The 17697-nt window shown below is 49.6% G+C and overlaps 1 protein-coding gene across 4 annotated transcripts; it reads right to left on the bottom strand.

Annotated features, from left to right (window-relative positions):
* Positions 1-412: 412 nt before the first annotated feature.
* On the bottom strand, positions 413-17688 carry HMGCL (3-hydroxy-3-methylglutaryl-CoA lyase). 4 transcript variants are annotated; one of them, XM_082432977.1, is made up of 9 exons: positions 17550-17688; positions 13099-13182; positions 11171-11278; positions 10371-10466; positions 7581-7729; positions 5204-5267; positions 3566-3754; positions 2010-2215; positions 413-1086 (listed from the first exon to the last, which is right to left on the bottom strand). In XM_082432977.1, the coding sequence occupies exons 1-8, from the start codon at positions 17607-17609 to the stop codon at positions 2054-2056; spliced, it is 912 nt and encodes a 303-aa protein (XP_082289103.1). In that variant the 5' UTR covers positions 17610-17688; the 3' UTR covers positions 413-1086; positions 2010-2053. The 4 variants fall into 4 exon arrangements, with proteins under 4 accessions (XP_082289103.1, XP_082289101.1, XP_082289102.1 ...); XM_082432975.1 differs by having other exon boundaries at positions 2090-2215; XM_082432976.1 differs by having other exon boundaries at positions 2090-2215; positions 17503-17618.
* Positions 17689-17697: the final 9 nt, after the last annotated feature.

The following is a 17697-nucleotide window of genomic DNA, read 5'->3' as shown; positions in this document are numbered from 1 at the left end:
TAAAGGCATGACATACTGAATGATGAAACCCGAGCAAAGGAAGAAATGCACACGTGTGTGCCACAGCCTGAGTGCCCTGGGCCTGCCCGAGTCCAGCAAGGACGCTGACAGGAAGGAGAGGCTGAGGTCCTGAGAGCTGAGTGCGCCCAGAGCTGCACCTGCCCAGGCCCAGAGGACTTTGTGCAACAGCCCAGGTCACAGAGCCACGAGCCTCAGAAACAACCTCCCCAGGGTGCTCTGGTCAGCGCTGTCATTACCACCGACCTCCCCAATTCTCAAGAGGGGAAAGAGGGAGAAAATTCAGAGATTAATAAACTGAAGTCTATGTTTTCCTCTAAGAGGAAATGTTGTAAAGATGCTTTATTCCCTCTCCCCTATGTACACACATCTGCACAACAGAACACTGGAATGGTTATGTCATTAAACCTTTAATTACGTAAGCTGTTTTCAACAATCATGTTCAAAGTGGAGATTTTCCAGAGGTGCTGGAGTTGGCAGGTGGCCACCACAGCTCAGCCCTCACCCCTTCACCAAATGCCCTCTGCCAGCTGAGGAAAAAACTCCTCCCTGCCCCTTTGCCCTACAAAGTCAGCGAGCGATGGCCCCAAGGATATGGCAGCATCAAGCTGTGTAGAGTGGCCAACTGGCAGGTTTCACCCAGAGATGAGACTTGAGGATCAACCCAAGTCAGAGAATTGGGTTCCCAAGTGCCCTCAGGCATCCAACTCCTGGGCCTTTGGGTCCATGGTGAAGGGAGACCTCCAGCTGCCCAAGCCTCTCACTCATCCTCAGGTCAGGCAGGGAGGGCCTGAGGCCGGGCAACTCCAGTCCACCTCCTTTCCGCCAGGAGAGACCTAGGTGCAGAGCTGGCAGTGAGGTGCCTACTCCTGTTGATTTCATTCCCATTTCCACATGCCCATCTGTGAGTCATCCACAAATGTCCCTATTCCCACACAGTCCCCAGGGCTTCGGGGGGCAAGGGGCTCACAGTTTACAGGTAGCCTGAGCCACTTTGGAGCTGGTTCTTCTGTTCAAGGCTTGACAGATAAAGGCCCCAGCTTCCAGGAGCTTCTGGAGGTTCACACCCTTTGAGAAACAAGTTAGAGGATGCAGTAAGTCACGACATGCCCTCAACACCCAGGGAAACATCAGACTGGACAGAAAACCGTGTGAGGGTGAAGACAACCAGGCTCTCGTTCCTCTGACGACGGGATACCCGCTGCCTGTGAGGTGGTGTCCTCGTGGCATGTGGGGTTCCCCTATGACTGCCCTCAATGTGTGAAATGGTTTGTAGCGCCGCCACCAGGGGAGGGAGCTCAGTAGTCCTGTGTGGTTCTCCAACTCCAGGGTCTAGCACAGGCCTGGCCCACAGTGGTCAGACACTGAATACTGAAGTAAGGACCGTGAGGCAGAGAGAAACAGGAGTAAAAACACCAACTAAAAGGGCCACACTGAAAACCTTGATAACAATAGCTCCTATTTACTGATGCGTACTATCTGCTTAGCTCTGGGCCAAGCATTCCACATTTTCTTATGCTCATAATAACTCTGTGAGATAGGTGCTGTTATTATTCCCATTTCTTAGGCCCAGAGCGGTGAAGTAATCTGTCAGGTCACACAGCCTGTGAGTGACAGGACTAGGTTTTAAACCCAGTTCTGTCTAATCCAAAAGCACAGATGCTACACTGCTTCCAACCCACACTGAGGGCCCTTACTGACTCTGGCAGAGCCCTGCAGGGCTAATTCTACTGCCCTCATTTTTCAGAGAACAAAACAAAGGTACAGAGGAAACTGACTCGTTTCAGGTCATGGCTTTACTCTTTCAGGGCTCTTTCCCTACACCCCGGTGTCTCCTCAGACTGAACCGTCAGACTCACACTGAGGGCCTGCCTTCTCGTGGCCTCCATCTGCCACGCTCTGTTATCCCAAAACATAAGACAGAACGGCCCTAATCTCTTGGCACCCTTCTCTTAACTGCACCAGCACCACCACAAAAACCCTGAACAAACCCAGCAGCTTCTGTCCTCCGGCTTCAGGCAGAGCTCTGGTCAGTTCAGGGCTGTCGCCACCAGGAGGCAGGTGGCATTACCGTGTGAACGCCCAAGCCGGCCAGCATGTAGACCAGGTCCTCGGTGGCCAAGTTTCCCGATGCTCCGTGTGCATAGGGACAGCCTCCAAGTCCCGCCACAGAAGAGTCCACGACGCTCACTCCCATCTGCAAACAAGGATGGTGAAACACGGCTGTCACTGTGGGGACCAGAGCCTACAAAGCCGGTTCTTGTAAACCTACCATCTGCTGCCTGAAATTCTTTGGCTTATGATTCTGTCGATGTGAAAATCCCACTGAAAGAAACTGTTCCTCTTTTTAGTTCCTAAAACAGTGTGAGTCTTTTATGCTACACTGTTTCCTCTGCCAGGAATATCTATCCTCCTTCCTTTCATGGGTGACTCCTCACCTTCTCCTTCTCAGCCTAAAAGCCACCTCCTCAGAGGGGCCCTTCCCGATCACCGACCTAAACTAACCCTCTCCCACTGTTGAGGTTTCAGACCCCTGTTGCTTCCTGTGTTCACTCACCCACTCCCGCTCCCTCACCCCACGTCAAGCCTCTAACCCCACGGGGGCCTATCCCATTTCCCTAGGTCAGTCGCTCCCACTTTCCTAAGATGACTGTTTCACTTTCTCCTCTCTCCTTAAACCTCAACTCTGAGAAAACAGACCCAGAAGGTAATAGAATCATCTGGCTTAAAGACATGAGCCTCAAGGAGGTAATGTGAGAACTAAAAAGAGGGGAAAAAATAAGGTGGCCCAGGATTGCTCTAGCTAACCTAAAGACAACCGGCTAGACTTAGACTATCACTACAGCAAGGCAGCCTGTGGTCAGACACTCGGAATTTTCCGTCTAAGGGGCTGCTGGGCCATGGGACCCTCATTCTGGACCAGCCCGCAAGAAGCAAGCCTCAAAAGAAACCCAATCTGAGGTCTGAGTCCAATCTTTGGGGAACAGCATTAAAGGTTCTCCCTCTGCATGACCTCTGCCTCCCTCCCTCCCTCCCTCCCTCCTTCCTGCCTGCTCTCGCTACATACAGGCACATGCACTTGCACTCACAGCCCTGTGTGCCAGGGTGGGGCCAGGGCACCTGAGTCCTCCCTGACCCCACCTTAGTCTTAAAATGCAGTGCTGCCTGGTCACCCTTCTGCTTCCCTTTTTCAACTGCTTAACTTCTTCGTGTCCTTCAGGCCTCCCCTGGTGAATCCTCCCTGACCTCCCCAGCTGGGACTGGGGCCTTCCCGAGCCCCATGCTTCTTCCCTGCGTGGCATCTGTCACAATGCATTAGGATTATCACCTGATTCTCGACTGTCTCTCCTAACAGACAGATGCAGGCACTTTCAGGGCAGGGTCACATGTTTGTGTCCGCCATGGCCAGCCTGCGGCCTGGCACACAGGTGTGGGCCTTCAGCACAGTGAACGCTTGCTGAAAGAATAAATGAAACATAGCTGTCCTGCCACCATACCCTTTGGGAGAATGGACATGTGCCTCTATTCTGGGACATGCTCTGATTACCTGCAGGGCCATCAAGGTGTTGGCCAGGGCCTGGCCATAGGTGTCATGGCAGTGGACAGCCAGGGCAGCCACTGGCACCTCATGCATGACAGCGGACAGCATATCCTTCATGGTCCCGGGAGTGCCCACGCCAATGGTGTCCCCCAGAGAGATCTCATAGCAGCCCACTGAGTACATCTTCTTGGCGACCTGGGGAAACAAGCAGGCGCTTGGAGGATCCCCGATTCCTCAAGCCAGGGGTCCTTGGCCTACACAGAACACCTCCACGTCTGAGACACTAAATTCCTATCAGACCACAGACTCCTTACAACTTCATGAGTGGGAATGATAATCCTCCTTCTACTCATCAGGAGACTGGGACGTAAGGAGCAGAGCTGGCCACTGGGTGCAGGCCCTGGGGCCCCAACCCCTGTGCTTTCCTCCCGCGCGTGTCTCAAACTCCATCCACTCCTTCACTTACCACCTTCACACACTGTGTCAGACCCAAGGACCAGAATCAGTAGAATTGATTCCTTTCGCATAGCTCTATCCTTGGTAGGAAGATGTGTGAAACATGGGTCTGAGGTGCTAGTTATATATTTTTAAGGGAAGTACCTAACTACTAAAATTTTTAGAAGCGCACCTGTCCACCCCTAAAATCACTGCAGAACCAGAGAGTATACGCCCCACCCGGGGAGGTGCTGCTGCACACTGTTCCGCTGGAGAAGCGGGAGGGAGGGGGAGGTGGGGTCAGGGACGTGGTGGTGCTCAACGGCGGTCTGCTGGATAAAGAAACCGGTGCGCCCCCTCCGCGGCCGCCCATGTGGGCAGAGAGACCAGGAGCCATGGCAGCCAGCGGGCGGCAGAGGGTGGAGCCAAAGGGGCAGGCTTGGGAGTGACGCGACGCTGGACGTGACCACTTCTGCTGCTCACTAGCTACGGGGCCTTGGCCACGGACCTAACCTCCCTGAGCTTCAATTTCTGCTTCTGAAAAACAATGACGAGCCTTTGCAGGGATACAGGCAGGACTGGCGGCCACAGGAGGCTGAGATTCTGGACGAGAGCAGCCACTCCCAATAAGCAGTTGCTACTGTCACCAATGCTCACTTCTGGGTGCTGCCTGGTGTGTGGGAAGAGCAAGAGGGCTTTAGAGCTAAGCAGATGGGGGTTGAGACCTGGTTTCACCATTTGCAACCTGCATGGCAAGTTAGTCTCAGTTTCCTCAACTGTAAAATGGAATAACAATAACACCAAATTTGCTGGGGGGCTTTGAGGACAAAATGACATAAGTTCTTGGGTTGGTCATTTCCCGCCCTGTGTTCTTCTCAGAGGATGTCAATGGCCTCTCCAGTCACTACAAGGAACCCCTCTGCAGAGGATTCTCACCTCACATCACCGGTCCACTGACCAGACTGGAAACTGAGTCAGGGGCTTTCACCCTGGGGTAGAGGGCAGGGGCTTCAGAGACCCCATGCCAGGCCAGGAGGTGGCCCTCCAGGGGTGAGTGCAGGGCTGTGCTCTCAGAGGGGCTTAATGAAGGAGCTGGGCAAACAAATGAAATCCGTGACCCACCATGAAAGTGTGGGGAGAGCAACCTATGCACTCAGGGGCAGGCACGGGAGCCAACCCTCAGGAAATCCCGCCCCCCCCCACACGCACCTCAGCTACTTTGGCCGGGGAGATCTTCCCTTCGTAAGGGCAGCCAAGCACGCAGGAGACGTACCTGTGGGAAAACAGGGAGGACTGGTGTCAATGCCCCCGGGCTCTCTGGCCAGCAGCGCTGGGGCAGGGTGGCTGCTTGACACACGTCCCTGGTTAGCCTGCATCCAAACCTGCAGCCGGGCAGGAGGCCAAGGGCTGGGTGGAAGGCTAATGCAATGCTGCTGAGCCGGACGAAGGCAGCGCTGCTCAGTGCCAGGAGGGGCCAGCGCAGCGCCACAGCAGGGAAGGGAAGAAACTAACAGGCCTGTAGTTCAGGAAGCAGGCGACACACAGAGAGGCAGCCAGAGATCAACCAAGGAGGAGGAGAAGCTGAAGAGGGCAATATGGGCAGCCAGCTGAGCCGCACAGAGTGGGGCCACGCTCGGGAGAGGACCAAGGACGGATGAAACCAAAGCGGGAACAAAAAAGCTGGGCCAGCCAAGGGCCAAGGGATCGGCTGCTCCGGTTGAGTGGCCAGAGGGTTCCAACACTCATTTATTCAACTGATATATAACGAGCTGCCCACAGCGTGCCAGGCACTGGGGAAGCGCAGTGAGCAAGACTGAAAAGATCCCCACCGCCACGGAGCTTAAGGTTTCAAGTTAGGGAGACAGCCGGTAAAAAAGTGATCTAATAAGGGAAGGAGAAAATCTCAAAAAGTGATGTGCTATGAAGGAAAGACAAGGGAAGTGTGACAGGAGCAACCAGAGGAGGCCAACAACAGTAGGATGGCTCAGGAAGACCTCTGTGAGGACGCGAAGCTGGAGCTGAGATGGGGGAGAGCCGTGCTCCAGGCAGAGAGAAGAACCAGCGTAGAGTCCCTGAGACCGAAGAGTAGGTGTGTTCAAGACACAGAACAAAGGACAAAACAGCTGAGGTATGGGCAGCAAGGGGCAAAGAAGTACAACATGAGGTTGGAGAGGAGGCCACCGGCCTGATCATGGGGTCTTGCGAGTTACGGTGAGAAGTCCGGATCTTGTGTGTAGCCAGCTTCTATGTCCACCCACCCCATTCAGGCTGAGGCTCCATTAAAACCTTTTAGAGTCTTACAAAGTACTCTGCATATTATGAGGCATAATAAATGTCTGCTGGATAAATAAATTTCAGACTCAAACATCTCAGTGTATTTTTCCATCTTAATCCTTCTTCTTACTCTCCAATCACTGCTGAGCACAGAAAAGCTAAAGAAATACTGAGGAAAGAGCACAGGCTTGGGAGTCAGGAAGACCTGACATGCCCTTGCTTCCCCATCCATCTATCCGCCCGTCGGTTCCTGAGCACCTACTATGTGCTAGGCCCAGAGCTGGGAGAGGGAGTACAGCAGGGACTGAGGTGGGCTCTGCCCTCACGGAGAGCACAGTCTAGTGGGGGATGGGAGGCAGAGGGGAATTTAACAAGCAGGTAAGTGCTTTGTTAGAGGATGTTCAGGGGACTCTGGGAGCCCAGAGGAGGGACACCAACTCCGCCTAAGGGAAGAGAAAGCTTCTTGGAGAAACTGGCATCCATGAGAGGACCTGAAGATGAGCAGGAATTAGCCCTGACAAGTAGGATGTAGAAGAGTGTTCTGAGTCTACAGAAAGCATGTGCAAAGGCCCAGAGGCAGGAGAGAACTGGGCCATGTGACAAATGGAAAGAAATTCCAGTTGGCTGGAATGCAGTGTGCTGAGGAAGCAGGGCCAGAAGAGGGACGTGAGCAACGAGGCTGCAGAGAGTGACAGGGGCTGAAAAACGCAGGGGCTTGTAAACCATGTTGAAAAGTCTGGAGTTGGTGAGTCACTGACAGGTTTTTAACCAGGGAGTGATGTGATCAGATGTGCACTTCTGAAACAGCGTTCCGGCTGCAGTTCGTTGTGTGACCTCACAGCAGACTCTTCATCCTTCCCGAGCCGTAGTTTTGTCATCTGGAAGTGGGGACAGAGGCCTCCTTGCTGGGCGACTGTGAGGCTACAATTAGATAATACATGGACAACGCCTGGCACTGCTGCTATTAAAGATGTGATGTCGGAGACATCTTAGAGGCTGAGGGGATTCCTCAGGGCGGTGTGAAGAGTTGGTGGTGGAGCCAGGATTAAACTGACCTCCACAAACCCTGCTTAGTGTCTGTCCTGCTAGATTCCTCTGGTGAACTGCCCCAAAAATCAGGTTTGGGGAAAGCACTTGCCAGGATTTCTTCTGACCAAATTTACTTGGGAAAAGATGTCTGGGTGTGGAGCTTGGGCTGCCTGCACCCAGGATAAGGAGTCTGTGAGGGATGGTCGCTGGAGTTAGAGCCTGGCCCTACCCAGAATGGCACTGAGGAAATAGAGAGAGGCAGCAGCAATGTGGTCAGACTCACCCCCGCACAGGGATACTGGCCGCCCGAGCTGCCTTCAGGATTTCGTCAAACCGCCGCACGCTCTCATCTATGGAGCAGTTGATGTTCCTCTTGCTGAAGAGCTCGGAGGCAGCTCCAAAGACAGCCACTTCCTTGGCTCCGGCAGCAACCTGCCAACAGCCAGGTGAATTCCTTTCAGCACTTTTCTCTTCAAGGAACACCCACACAGAGTGGCAAAAACCTTTGTCTAATGGTGAGTTTTATGATATATGAATATTATAAGTTGAATTGTGTCCTTCCCAAAGAGACATGTTGAAATGCTGACCCCCAGTACCTCAGAACGTGACCTTGTTTGGCAATAGGGTCATTGTAGGTGTAATTAGTTAAGATGAAGTCATATTAGTCCCTCTTCCCTTATACGATTGTGCCCATGTGAAGACAGACACAGAGGAAAGGCCAGCGAAGGTGGAGGCAGATACTGGAGAAACGCACCTACAAGCGGAGGAACACTGAGGATTGCCAATCATCACCAGAAACTAGGAGAGAGGTGTGGAAAGATTCTCCCTCAGAGCCCTCAGAGGAACCAACCTGGACTTCCCTGGTGGCGCAGTGGTTAAGAATCCAGCTGCCAATGCAGGGGACACAGGTTCGAGCCCTGGTCCGGGAAGATCCCACATGCCACGGAGCAACTAAGCCCGTGAGCCACAACCACTGAGCATGCGCTCTAGAGCCCACGAGCCACAACTACTGAGCCCACACACCTAGAGCCCACGAGCCACAACTACTGAGCCCGTGCGCCACAACCACTGAGCCCACGTGCCTACAGCCCATGGTCTGCAACAAGAGAAGCCACCGCAATGAGAAGCCCGTGCACCGCAACAGAGAGTAGCCCCTGCTTGCAGCAACTAGAGAAAGCCCACGCGCAGCAACAAAGACCCAACGTAACCAAAAATAAATACATAAATAAATTTAAAAAAAATAAAAGAAGAAGAAGGAACCAACCCTACTGACACCTTGATTTAGGACTTCTAGCCTCCAGAACTGTGAGAGAATACATTTCTATTGTTTTAAGCCACCTAGTTTTTTCATATTTTATAATGGCAGCCCTAGGAAATTAATACAGTGAATTATATCTCAATAAAAAAGAAGCCTTGGCCTCCCCCAAGGACCAACACTGCTGCTGCCGTCGCCACCCTGGAAGTCACTCTTTTTTTTTTTCAAGTCGTAAATTTTTTAATTCTAGAAAAGAGACATCCCATTCACACATCACAGGTGGGAAAGTAAACTAATAGACCATTCTGCAGAAAAAACTGACAATACTTAACAATTTCATTTCAAAAGTACATATCTTAGAGAAATTCAATTTACAAATGCAAACAAGGAGGCATAAACAAAGGTGTTCACTACATCACTGTTATAATGAATAGAGGGGAAAAAATCTAAAAATCTACCAATAGGGAGATACGTAAATAATGGAGCCACTACATTGCTAGTTCAGCGGATACACTATGGAACTCAATTACAAAAGCAAGTTTTCATTATATTCTACTCCCTCTTGAAACCTCACCAAGGATTTTTTTAATGCATTCTTTTTTTTTTAAATTTATTTTATTTATTTATTTATTTTTGTCTGCATTGGGTCTTTGTTGCTGCGCACGGGCTTTCTCTAGTTGCGGCGAGCGGGGGCTACTCTTCGTTGCGGTGCGCGGGTTTCTCATTGCGGTGGCTTCTCTTGTTGTGGAGCACGGGCTCTAGGCACGCGGGCTTCAGTAGTTGTGGCACATGGGCTCAGTAGTTGCAGCTCGCGGGATCTAGAGTGCAGGTTCAGTAGCTGTGGCACACAGGCTTAGTTGCTCCACGGCATGTGGGATCTTCCCGGACCAGGGATCAAACTCGTGTCCCCTCTCTACTTGGTGACTGAACACAAATGTCTTTTATTTTAGGTGTCGAATAAAGCACTGATTTTGTGGAATTTGTGCTAAAATCACTGGCAAGACTTTTTTCTTCAAAACAATCTAGTAAGATTTCCAGTATATTCCTGCCTTGCTCCATATTAATGTCAGGTGCCCTGGAAGGTCGGCAAAATCTTCTACTATAGTCATTTTTGAGATGATCCAGCCCCCACGCGGCCATGTTCCGGCCCGGCTCAGCCCACGCAGGGGTTGGGGGCGGAAGTCCACACAGGCCGCAGCTCCAGGCAGCCCAGCGAGGATGGAGTCACCCGAGGAGCAGCCAGGCGGAAACCCAGTAGCACCTTAAGCGAAAGACGGCGGGAGATGGCGGGAACTAGGGAGCCGCGACCCAGCCTGGAAGTCACTCTTAAAAGAAGCTTTTTGCCTAAATTCGGAATCAACATCTCCAATGACGTTCTCATGTAAAATTATAAGAAAGTTGACAGATATTAGCAACTACCTTTAACTCTTGTGAGGAGCTCGATCACCTTTCTTTAAAGAGGACATGGGCAATAACAACAAGAGCTAACGTTCATTAAGCACTCATCTTCTACCAGGCTCTTACTAAGCAACTCATGTGCATCCTATCTTCTGAAATCCTCACAATGTTAGGTACCATCATTAACCTTATTTTATAGGCAGAACCTGAGGCTCAAAGACGTTTAGCAGCTTGTCAAGATCAGAGAGCTGCGAGTGGCAGGGCCAGGACTGCCCCCAGGTCTGTCTGACGGTGCCCATCACAGCTGGAGACAAGTCATTCAAACAGACATCTTGGGACAGGGACTGAGCCCAGGGACAAGACAGAGGCCAATGCCATCAATCTCATGTCAGGGGCCCCCACCAAAAACAAGTCTCTTACCGCTGCCTGGAAGCCTTTGAAATTTGGGGTCAGCACTGGGTAGCTGATGCCAGGAAATTTCTGGATGCCCTTCATGACTTCAGCATGGTCAGCCATCTGAGAGCCAAAGGAGACACTGCCAAGTCACCACCAAGGGCAGGCAGAGAGTTCAGGTAGAGAAAACCGTTTTAGCACAAAATCTCTGTTCTCCAGGACCCTTGGAGGATGAGTCCTTTTGTAGAGCTGAGTCTCCCCAATGCTTTTACTATCTGTTTGACTGCTGATGAGCGAGCATGGGTGAGATCCCCAGTTTCTCCATATGGCTAACACTGTCAACTCTACATAAGGAGTAAGAGCAGCAATGGTACTTGTAGCCATTTGCTGAGAATGTGCTCCGAGCCCGGCACCGTGCTCAGCTGTCATCTAACTCAGTTGGAACAGGACCTTTCTTCCCACTTGACTATCTCTGTGAAGCAGGAGTCGCCAGTCTTTCCCCTTCACAAACGCAGAAGCCACACCTCTAGACAGGCCTAGAGATTCTAGACTTCTTAGAGCCAGAAGAGACCTGAGAGGTCCTCTTGAAGCTGGTGAGGGGAAGGCCTCACCAAGCTCACCACGAAAGTCGGGGCAGAGCCAAGACTGAATCCAAGCCACCTGCCTCCCGGGGCATGCTCTTTTGCTGCACATGCTACTATGAAGCACAGAGAGCTCTCAAAGCCAGAGACCTGGAAACCTACGTTCCTGACTTCTACTGACTTCCAGGGCAAGTGCAAAACTTTATATCCCTCTCATCTGAGACATGCCTGAGGGCTGGGGCTCACCTGGGGAACCCATTTGGGAGACACAAAGCTGGTGGCTTCTATAACAGGGAGTCCTGCTTCGGAAAGCATGTCTATCAGTTTGATTTTCATTGGAGTAGGTATAATATTCTGTAATGCAGAGAAAAACCAGAAAAGACAGGTTGGCAAAGTCAGTAATAAAATGGTCTCAGAATGCAGTCTGTTAGTTCAAAGCTTTTACTACAGCAAGCACTTCATTATCTTAACTTTCAAACACTAACATGAATTCACATGTAATCCTGGCCAACAGGTGCAGAACAAGGCTTGTCTTCGAGTTCTACAGATAGCATTTTGCAGTGGAAGCAGTTTCTCACTTGAAAATGAGTTAATACTGACATGGAAACAATATTTTCCTGTCATACAGGCTTTTAAACTAAATTTTTATTACTTTATGACCCCACCATAAACAAATTGCCATGGCCTAAAAGGGCAGAGATGACTAACCTTCTGGGTCCTATGAATGTGGCCTCCAAAGGGTCACACTCTCCCCCTTCCGTCTCTCAGCTGGCACAGGATCTCACCCTCACATGATCAGCCTACTGCTTCTCTCTTTCCCTCCCTCACCATGTCTAGCTGCTCACCAGACTCTGTGGACTCCTATCTCCAAATCTACCATCATTATCCCATGTATGTTACGGCATGGTCACAGTCACTCTACCAATTCATCCCACACAGGAATCCTTCTAAAGCACAGTCTCCATTATCTCACTCTCCTGCTCAAAAGCCTTCCATGGCTCCCTAGTACTTACAGGATTAGGTCAAAAATCCTAAAAACTCCAAGTCCTTCTCGCCAGGCCCTTCCACCCCCAATTTCTCTCCCACTGCTTTAATTTAATCTATTCCACAAGTAATTTTTGAGAGCCTTCTATGTTCCAAGGATTGTGCTAGGAGCTACAGATACAGCGGTGAGCAGAACAGACATGATCCTGTCCTCAGAGAGCTTACAGCTTATTGCTTCCAACCAACACTCACTATTAAAGGTAGGCTGATCATGCTTTTAAAAAAATTTTTTTTAAAGAGGTTTTCTTATTGAAATAAAATAATTAATACATGATTATTTCAGAAAAACATGGCAAAAACAAAAGAAAACCACCCTTAAAACCTCCCAGAGATAACACTCTCAATACCCTGATAGGTAACTTTCTAGATCTGTGCAGTCCAGTACATTAGACATAAGCCATACGTGGATATTTAAATTTAAATTAATTAAAATTACATTAAAAAATTCAATTCCCCAGCCACACTAGTCACATTTCAAGTGCTCAACAGCCCCAAGTGTCTAGTGGCTACCGTCTGGGACAGCTCAAGCCTAGAACACTTGTGTCTTCACAGGAAGTTCTATTGGACAGCACTGTTCTATGATCCTTTTCTAGGCAGATGCTCCCACACATATATAAACTTTTTTGTTTCTTACACAAAAGTATAAGATTAAATATATAAATAGACACTATCTTATAATCTGATTACATCTTAATATACTCCTATATTATTAACGGCTTCACAATATTCCATTTTATGAAGTCATTAATGTATTTGAGTTATCTTTCCCCTACTGAACATTTAGGTCGTTTCCAACTGTTCTGCTGTTACAACAGGGTTTTAAGGAACATCCGCAAGGCTAAGTCTTTGCATGTGACTTTCATGACTTCCTTTGGACAAATCCCCTTACGTGCAATTGCTGGATCAAAGGCACGCCCTCACCTTCCCTCTGCACTCCTGCAGCGCTTACCATCCACCCCACCCCCCCACAGGGCCTTAAGGTGGACCTGGGGTCACAACACTTGTGCCTGAACTGTCACAGGTGCCTGCCTGGCCTCCCCGACCCGGCCCTAAGTTGGGTATAGTTCTGCACCCACCACATGGAACGCTCAATGCCTGCAAAAACTTTTTTGGTTGATTTCCATCCTTACCTTTTCATTTTGTAGTCCGTCTCGGGGACCAACTTCCACAATTTTCACTCGCTTTGGGAAAGTACCCACAGATGAGGTGCTAACCTTTGGTTTAAAAGAGGAAACAAAAAGTAACAGGAGGAAATTGTCACAATTCTCCAGGGGGGCAAATCTGAAAGAATGTATCCATCTTCACTAATACTGAGACAAGAAGCAGTATTTCTCACCCTTTAATTCACATTTGCTCTGTTTCAGAATCAAGAACAAAAAAAAAATTTCACTTAGAAACAGGAATAGAGTAAGACAGCAGTCCCCAACCTTGTTGGCACCAGGGACTGGTTTCGTGGAAGACAATTTTTCCATGGACTGTGTGTGGGGGGAGGGGATGGTTTCGGGACGATTCAAGCACATTACATTGATTGTGCATTTTATTTCTATTATCATTACATTGTAATATATGATGAAATAATTATGCAACTCAACTTAATGCAGAATCAGTGGGATCCCTGAGCTTGTTTTCCTGCAACTAGATGGTCCCATCTGGGGGTGATGGGAGACAGTGACACTTGAAGTGTGTTGCTTATGTCCAGTCTACTCCGTAAGATGCAGCTTGTCACTTGCCACTCACTGATAGGGTTTTGATATGAGTCTGCAAGCAACCGATTTATTATGGTCTCTGTGCAGTCAAACCTCTCTGCTAATGATAATCTGTATTTGCAGCCGCTCCCCAGCGCTAGCATCACCGCCTCAGCTCCACCTCAGATCATCAGGCATTAGATTCTCACAAGGAGCAAGCAACCTAGATCCTCGCATGTGCAGTTCACAGTAGGGTTTGCCCTCCTATGAGAATCTTAATGCCGCCGCTGATCTGACAGGAGGCGGAGCTCAGGCGGTAATGGGAGTGATTGGGAGCCACAGATGAAGCTTCGCTCACTTGCCCACCGCTCACCCCCTGCTGTGCGGCCCGGTTCCTAACAGGCCACAGACCGATGCTGGTCCATGGCCTGGGGGTTGGGGACCTCTGGAGTAAGTGATTCATGCTCCCAGTACAGGGCCATTTCCAACTCTCCTTTAGTCCAGACCCATTTCCAACTGCCTGACAGTTGAGCATTTAGGTTTTCATATTTTAAATTATTTTTTAAAAATATTTATTTATTTAGTTGGTTTTGCTGGGTCTTAGTTGTGGCTCGCCGGCTCCTTAGATGCGGCATGTGGGCTCCTTAGTTGTGGCTCGCAGGCTCCTTAGCTGCAGCATGCATGTGGGATCTAGTTCCCTGACCAAGGATCGAACCCGGGCCCCCTGCATTGGGAGCGCGGAGTCTTAACCACTGCGCCACCAGGGAAGCCCCCCTAGGTTGTTTTTTTAAACAAACCTATTTGCGCTCTCACAGATGTCCCCAAACAGAACTTTAATTTCTCCTAAAGCCCAGTCTGACTTGAGTCTTCCTATCTCAGTAAGAAGCATCCCATACACCCTGTTGCCTAAGCCAGAAACCTGACTCATTCCTTCCCCACTCACCGTGGCCTATAAGATTCTTATCACCTGACTCCTGCCAATCTCCGTGAACTCATTACTGGTTCCTTCTGTTCTGCACCCACCCCTCAGATGGGTCGCTATACTCCAGACCCACCAGCCTTTCTCCCACAGCAGGGCCTCAGGGCTTACAGTTCCTCTGCCCAGGATGCTCTTCACCTGGCCCTTCCCACATCTGGCTCCCTCTCATCTTTCAGTCATAGATAGGCCCCTCTGACTACCCTTTGTAAAGTTGCCCATCCCCGCACCCTCATTATTTTCTATTTCAGGACTATAATTACTTCCTCGAGAGCACTGCAAATAATGCCTGCTCAATGATTCCTCCAGTAGAATGTATGCTCTATGAGCGACTTTGTCGTAACCTCCACTTCCTCTCACGTTTGACATTGTGCTTGGCACAAAGGAGGCACTCATTAAATAGTTACTAAAACAACAAATAAATGCATGAAGAGCATACCTGCCCCAGAGGAGGGCAATTACTGAGTGTGGTGAGAAGTAGTCTTGGACTTTGTGGGGCTGTGGGGATGGACGGGGCTCTGTTCTCTTATAATCATAGGCTGGGTGATGACAAGGAGAGTGAGTCTGAGAGGAGATAAAACCTTCAGCAGTTGAAGACATTAAAAAAAAGGCCCCGAGTCTCCTCTGTATAAAGTCTGTCCTATATAAAGTCCTCTATAGGAAATCTCCCCCTCCCCACCACCACCGACTAATACAAGGTTTTTCTCCCCTCTTTCCTCTATTCTTCTTAGTACTACTTAATACTGTTTAAATTAATTACATTTTACCAGATTTGCTCTGGATAAACATATTGCAATGGGGTAAGGGGTACTGGGAATCTGACAAGGATCCCAAATTCCTGCAACCCTTAAGGAAGGAAATATTCCCAGCTATGAATCAGCTGGAACTTAAACAACTCACCTGAATTGGCCTTGGTTTTAGCCAGCAAAGCTTCCTAGAGACTAAGGTGATGAGCCACTGAACTTCAGGAAGTCAACAGGCTAGGTTAGAAGGTCCCTGCAAGTTGAATCTCCCTCCAAAAGGGATGTTCAGCCTCTGCTGGTACATTACCCTAAAAGGATCGCACTGGAATGTAAGCTCCATGAGGCAGGGACTTTGTTTTATTCATTGTTATGTTTCCAAGGCCCTGCTACCTAACATGGGCTCGATAAATAACCGGTGAATGTTGTTGAAAGAATGTAAAACCTGTTTCCAAGTTCCTTTTATGAGAACAGAATAAACTCAATTCTACTTCCTTCCCCATAACAACTCTTCATGTACTAACAACAAAACAAGCATTTACTATTATTGAAGCATTTACTATTTGCCAGGCACTTAGAAGAGCCTTTTACATATTAACCCATATCATCCTCTCAACAACATTAGGTAGGAACTATTATAATCCCCATTTTACGGTGAGAAATCTGAAGTCCAAGGAGATTAAGTAATTTTCCCAAGGTCACATGGTTAGCTGGTCACTGAGCTCATATCTGAACTCAGCAGTGTGGATCTAGAGCCTATGCTCTTAACACCTAGGCCATGTTGCCTCTGTCACCCTTCGGTCCCCCCCGCCCCGGTCTTCTCTAGCCTTGGTTAAACACCCAGTTCATTCCCTCTGTAAAGTTCTGCATGGAAATAATCCCCTCTAACCACACAAATCCTGGGCCACAGCCTCCTGAGCTATGGTACCTATATCAACAGCTAAAACTGACTAAAGCCCAGTGTTAACTTCCAGACATCAGCACCTCATTTAGTCCCTACACGACAGGAACTATCACTATTCCAATTCCATAGAAGAGGAAACAGCCTCAGAAAGACCCCAAATCACACAGGTAGGAAGTGAGGAAGTTTGGATTTAACCGTCTGGTTCCGACATCAAGTCTGTGCAAGTTACCCCATGGAGGGAGGGCCTACTACCAGTATTTCATTACACCAGGAATTTTTTCAAATCACATTTACATCCACCATCTCATTTAATATTCTTAACTTTTCAAGTTGGACTTACTGGATTTATCTGCAATGAGCAATCGGTGGGGGAAGGTGGTCTAGTAGACACTGAAGTGGTTTTCTGAGAGGGGCCCCTACTGCCAAGAGTGTAATTTTTACCAGTTTAAACTCTTCCTAAACTCTAAGGCAACAACTGAGCAATCACTTCCTAAGAGCTAGAACAATGTTAAATGCTTTACTTACGTTTTCCTTAATCTCCAAACCAACCTTGAGGTAATGTTTTTTCATGTCATAGATCAAGAAAACCGGGGTTTAGAGACCTGTCACTCAACCGAAAAAGTGGCTTCAGAACCACTGGGACATCTCAGCTCGAGCTTTTCCCAACACAATGTACTCAACCCTTTATACAATTAGGTCTCCTACACTTTCCTTCCACTCACTGAGCATGGGCGAGAGGTGGAAACACCAGGATCAAACTGGCCCAAAGTACAATTCCAAGGGAATCACAACTGGCCGCACGCGATCCAAGTCCTGCTCGGCACGCTGGGATAGCTCGCCAAGCATCCCCAAACGCAACAAGAGCTGGAAATGGAGACGAACGGAGGGAGATGACCTGGCTTTCTCCACTCGAACTGGCAGGGTAATCATGATTTTCCTTAACGAGGGACTTGAAGAAGTCTGAAGCTCAATTAGAGGGAGACAGATGCCAGGGTCACCAGAAAGAGCCTTGGCCAGGGAATTAGGACGCCTGGGATGGCGACCCAGGTCTCCACGACCCGGGCGAGTCGCTCCGCATCTCTGGGCCTCCGTTTCCCCATGCCCCTCAAGGGATTTGGACGGGTCAGAGAGGGTCCAAGATACCAAAGCCCTCCCAACCCTGGCCTGATGAGCTCTCCGGCTTCGCCTCTCAGAGAGCAGCCGCTATAGGCCACGTCCCCGACCCTGACCATCACGGTGCCTTCAGGAGCGCCCCTGGGCGGGCCGGGGCACTTACAGCCCGGAGGGACGCCGAGCCCACCAGTCTCCGCAGGAACGCCTTCTTCACTGTCGCCATCTTGGCCCAGCTTCGCCGGCGGCAACCCAGCGGAGCCCCACGTGACCACCGACAGCCAGGTGGGCAGGGCCCCGCCTGTGGGGCGGGG

The sequence above is a fragment of the Balaenoptera physalus genome (assembly GCF_965194825.1).
Source record: "Balaenoptera physalus genome assembly, chromosome: 1".
In the NCBI taxonomy this organism is placed as follows: domain Eukaryota; kingdom Metazoa; phylum Chordata; class Mammalia; order Artiodactyla; family Balaenopteridae; genus Balaenoptera; species Balaenoptera physalus.
Note: the sequence above shows the minus strand (reverse complement) of the source record. Positions and strands in the feature narration are given on the sequence as shown.

Bases quoted from the DNA above. Each gene is read 5' to 3' on its own strand.
- HMGCL (XM_082432975.1), bottom strand. From the start codon at position 17,609: ATGGCGACAGTGAAGAAGGCGTTCCTGCGGAGACTGGTGGGCTCGGCG. The intron at 2,216-3,565 runs GTAATCAGAGCA...CCTTGTTTGCAG, and splicing joins ACACCTTGATGGCCCTGCAG to ATGGGAGTGAGCGTCGTGGA. The intron at 1,087-2,089 runs GTAATGCCACCT...TGTTTCTCAAAG, and splicing joins CCGGCTTGGGCGTTCACACG to GGTGTGAACCTCCAGAAGCT.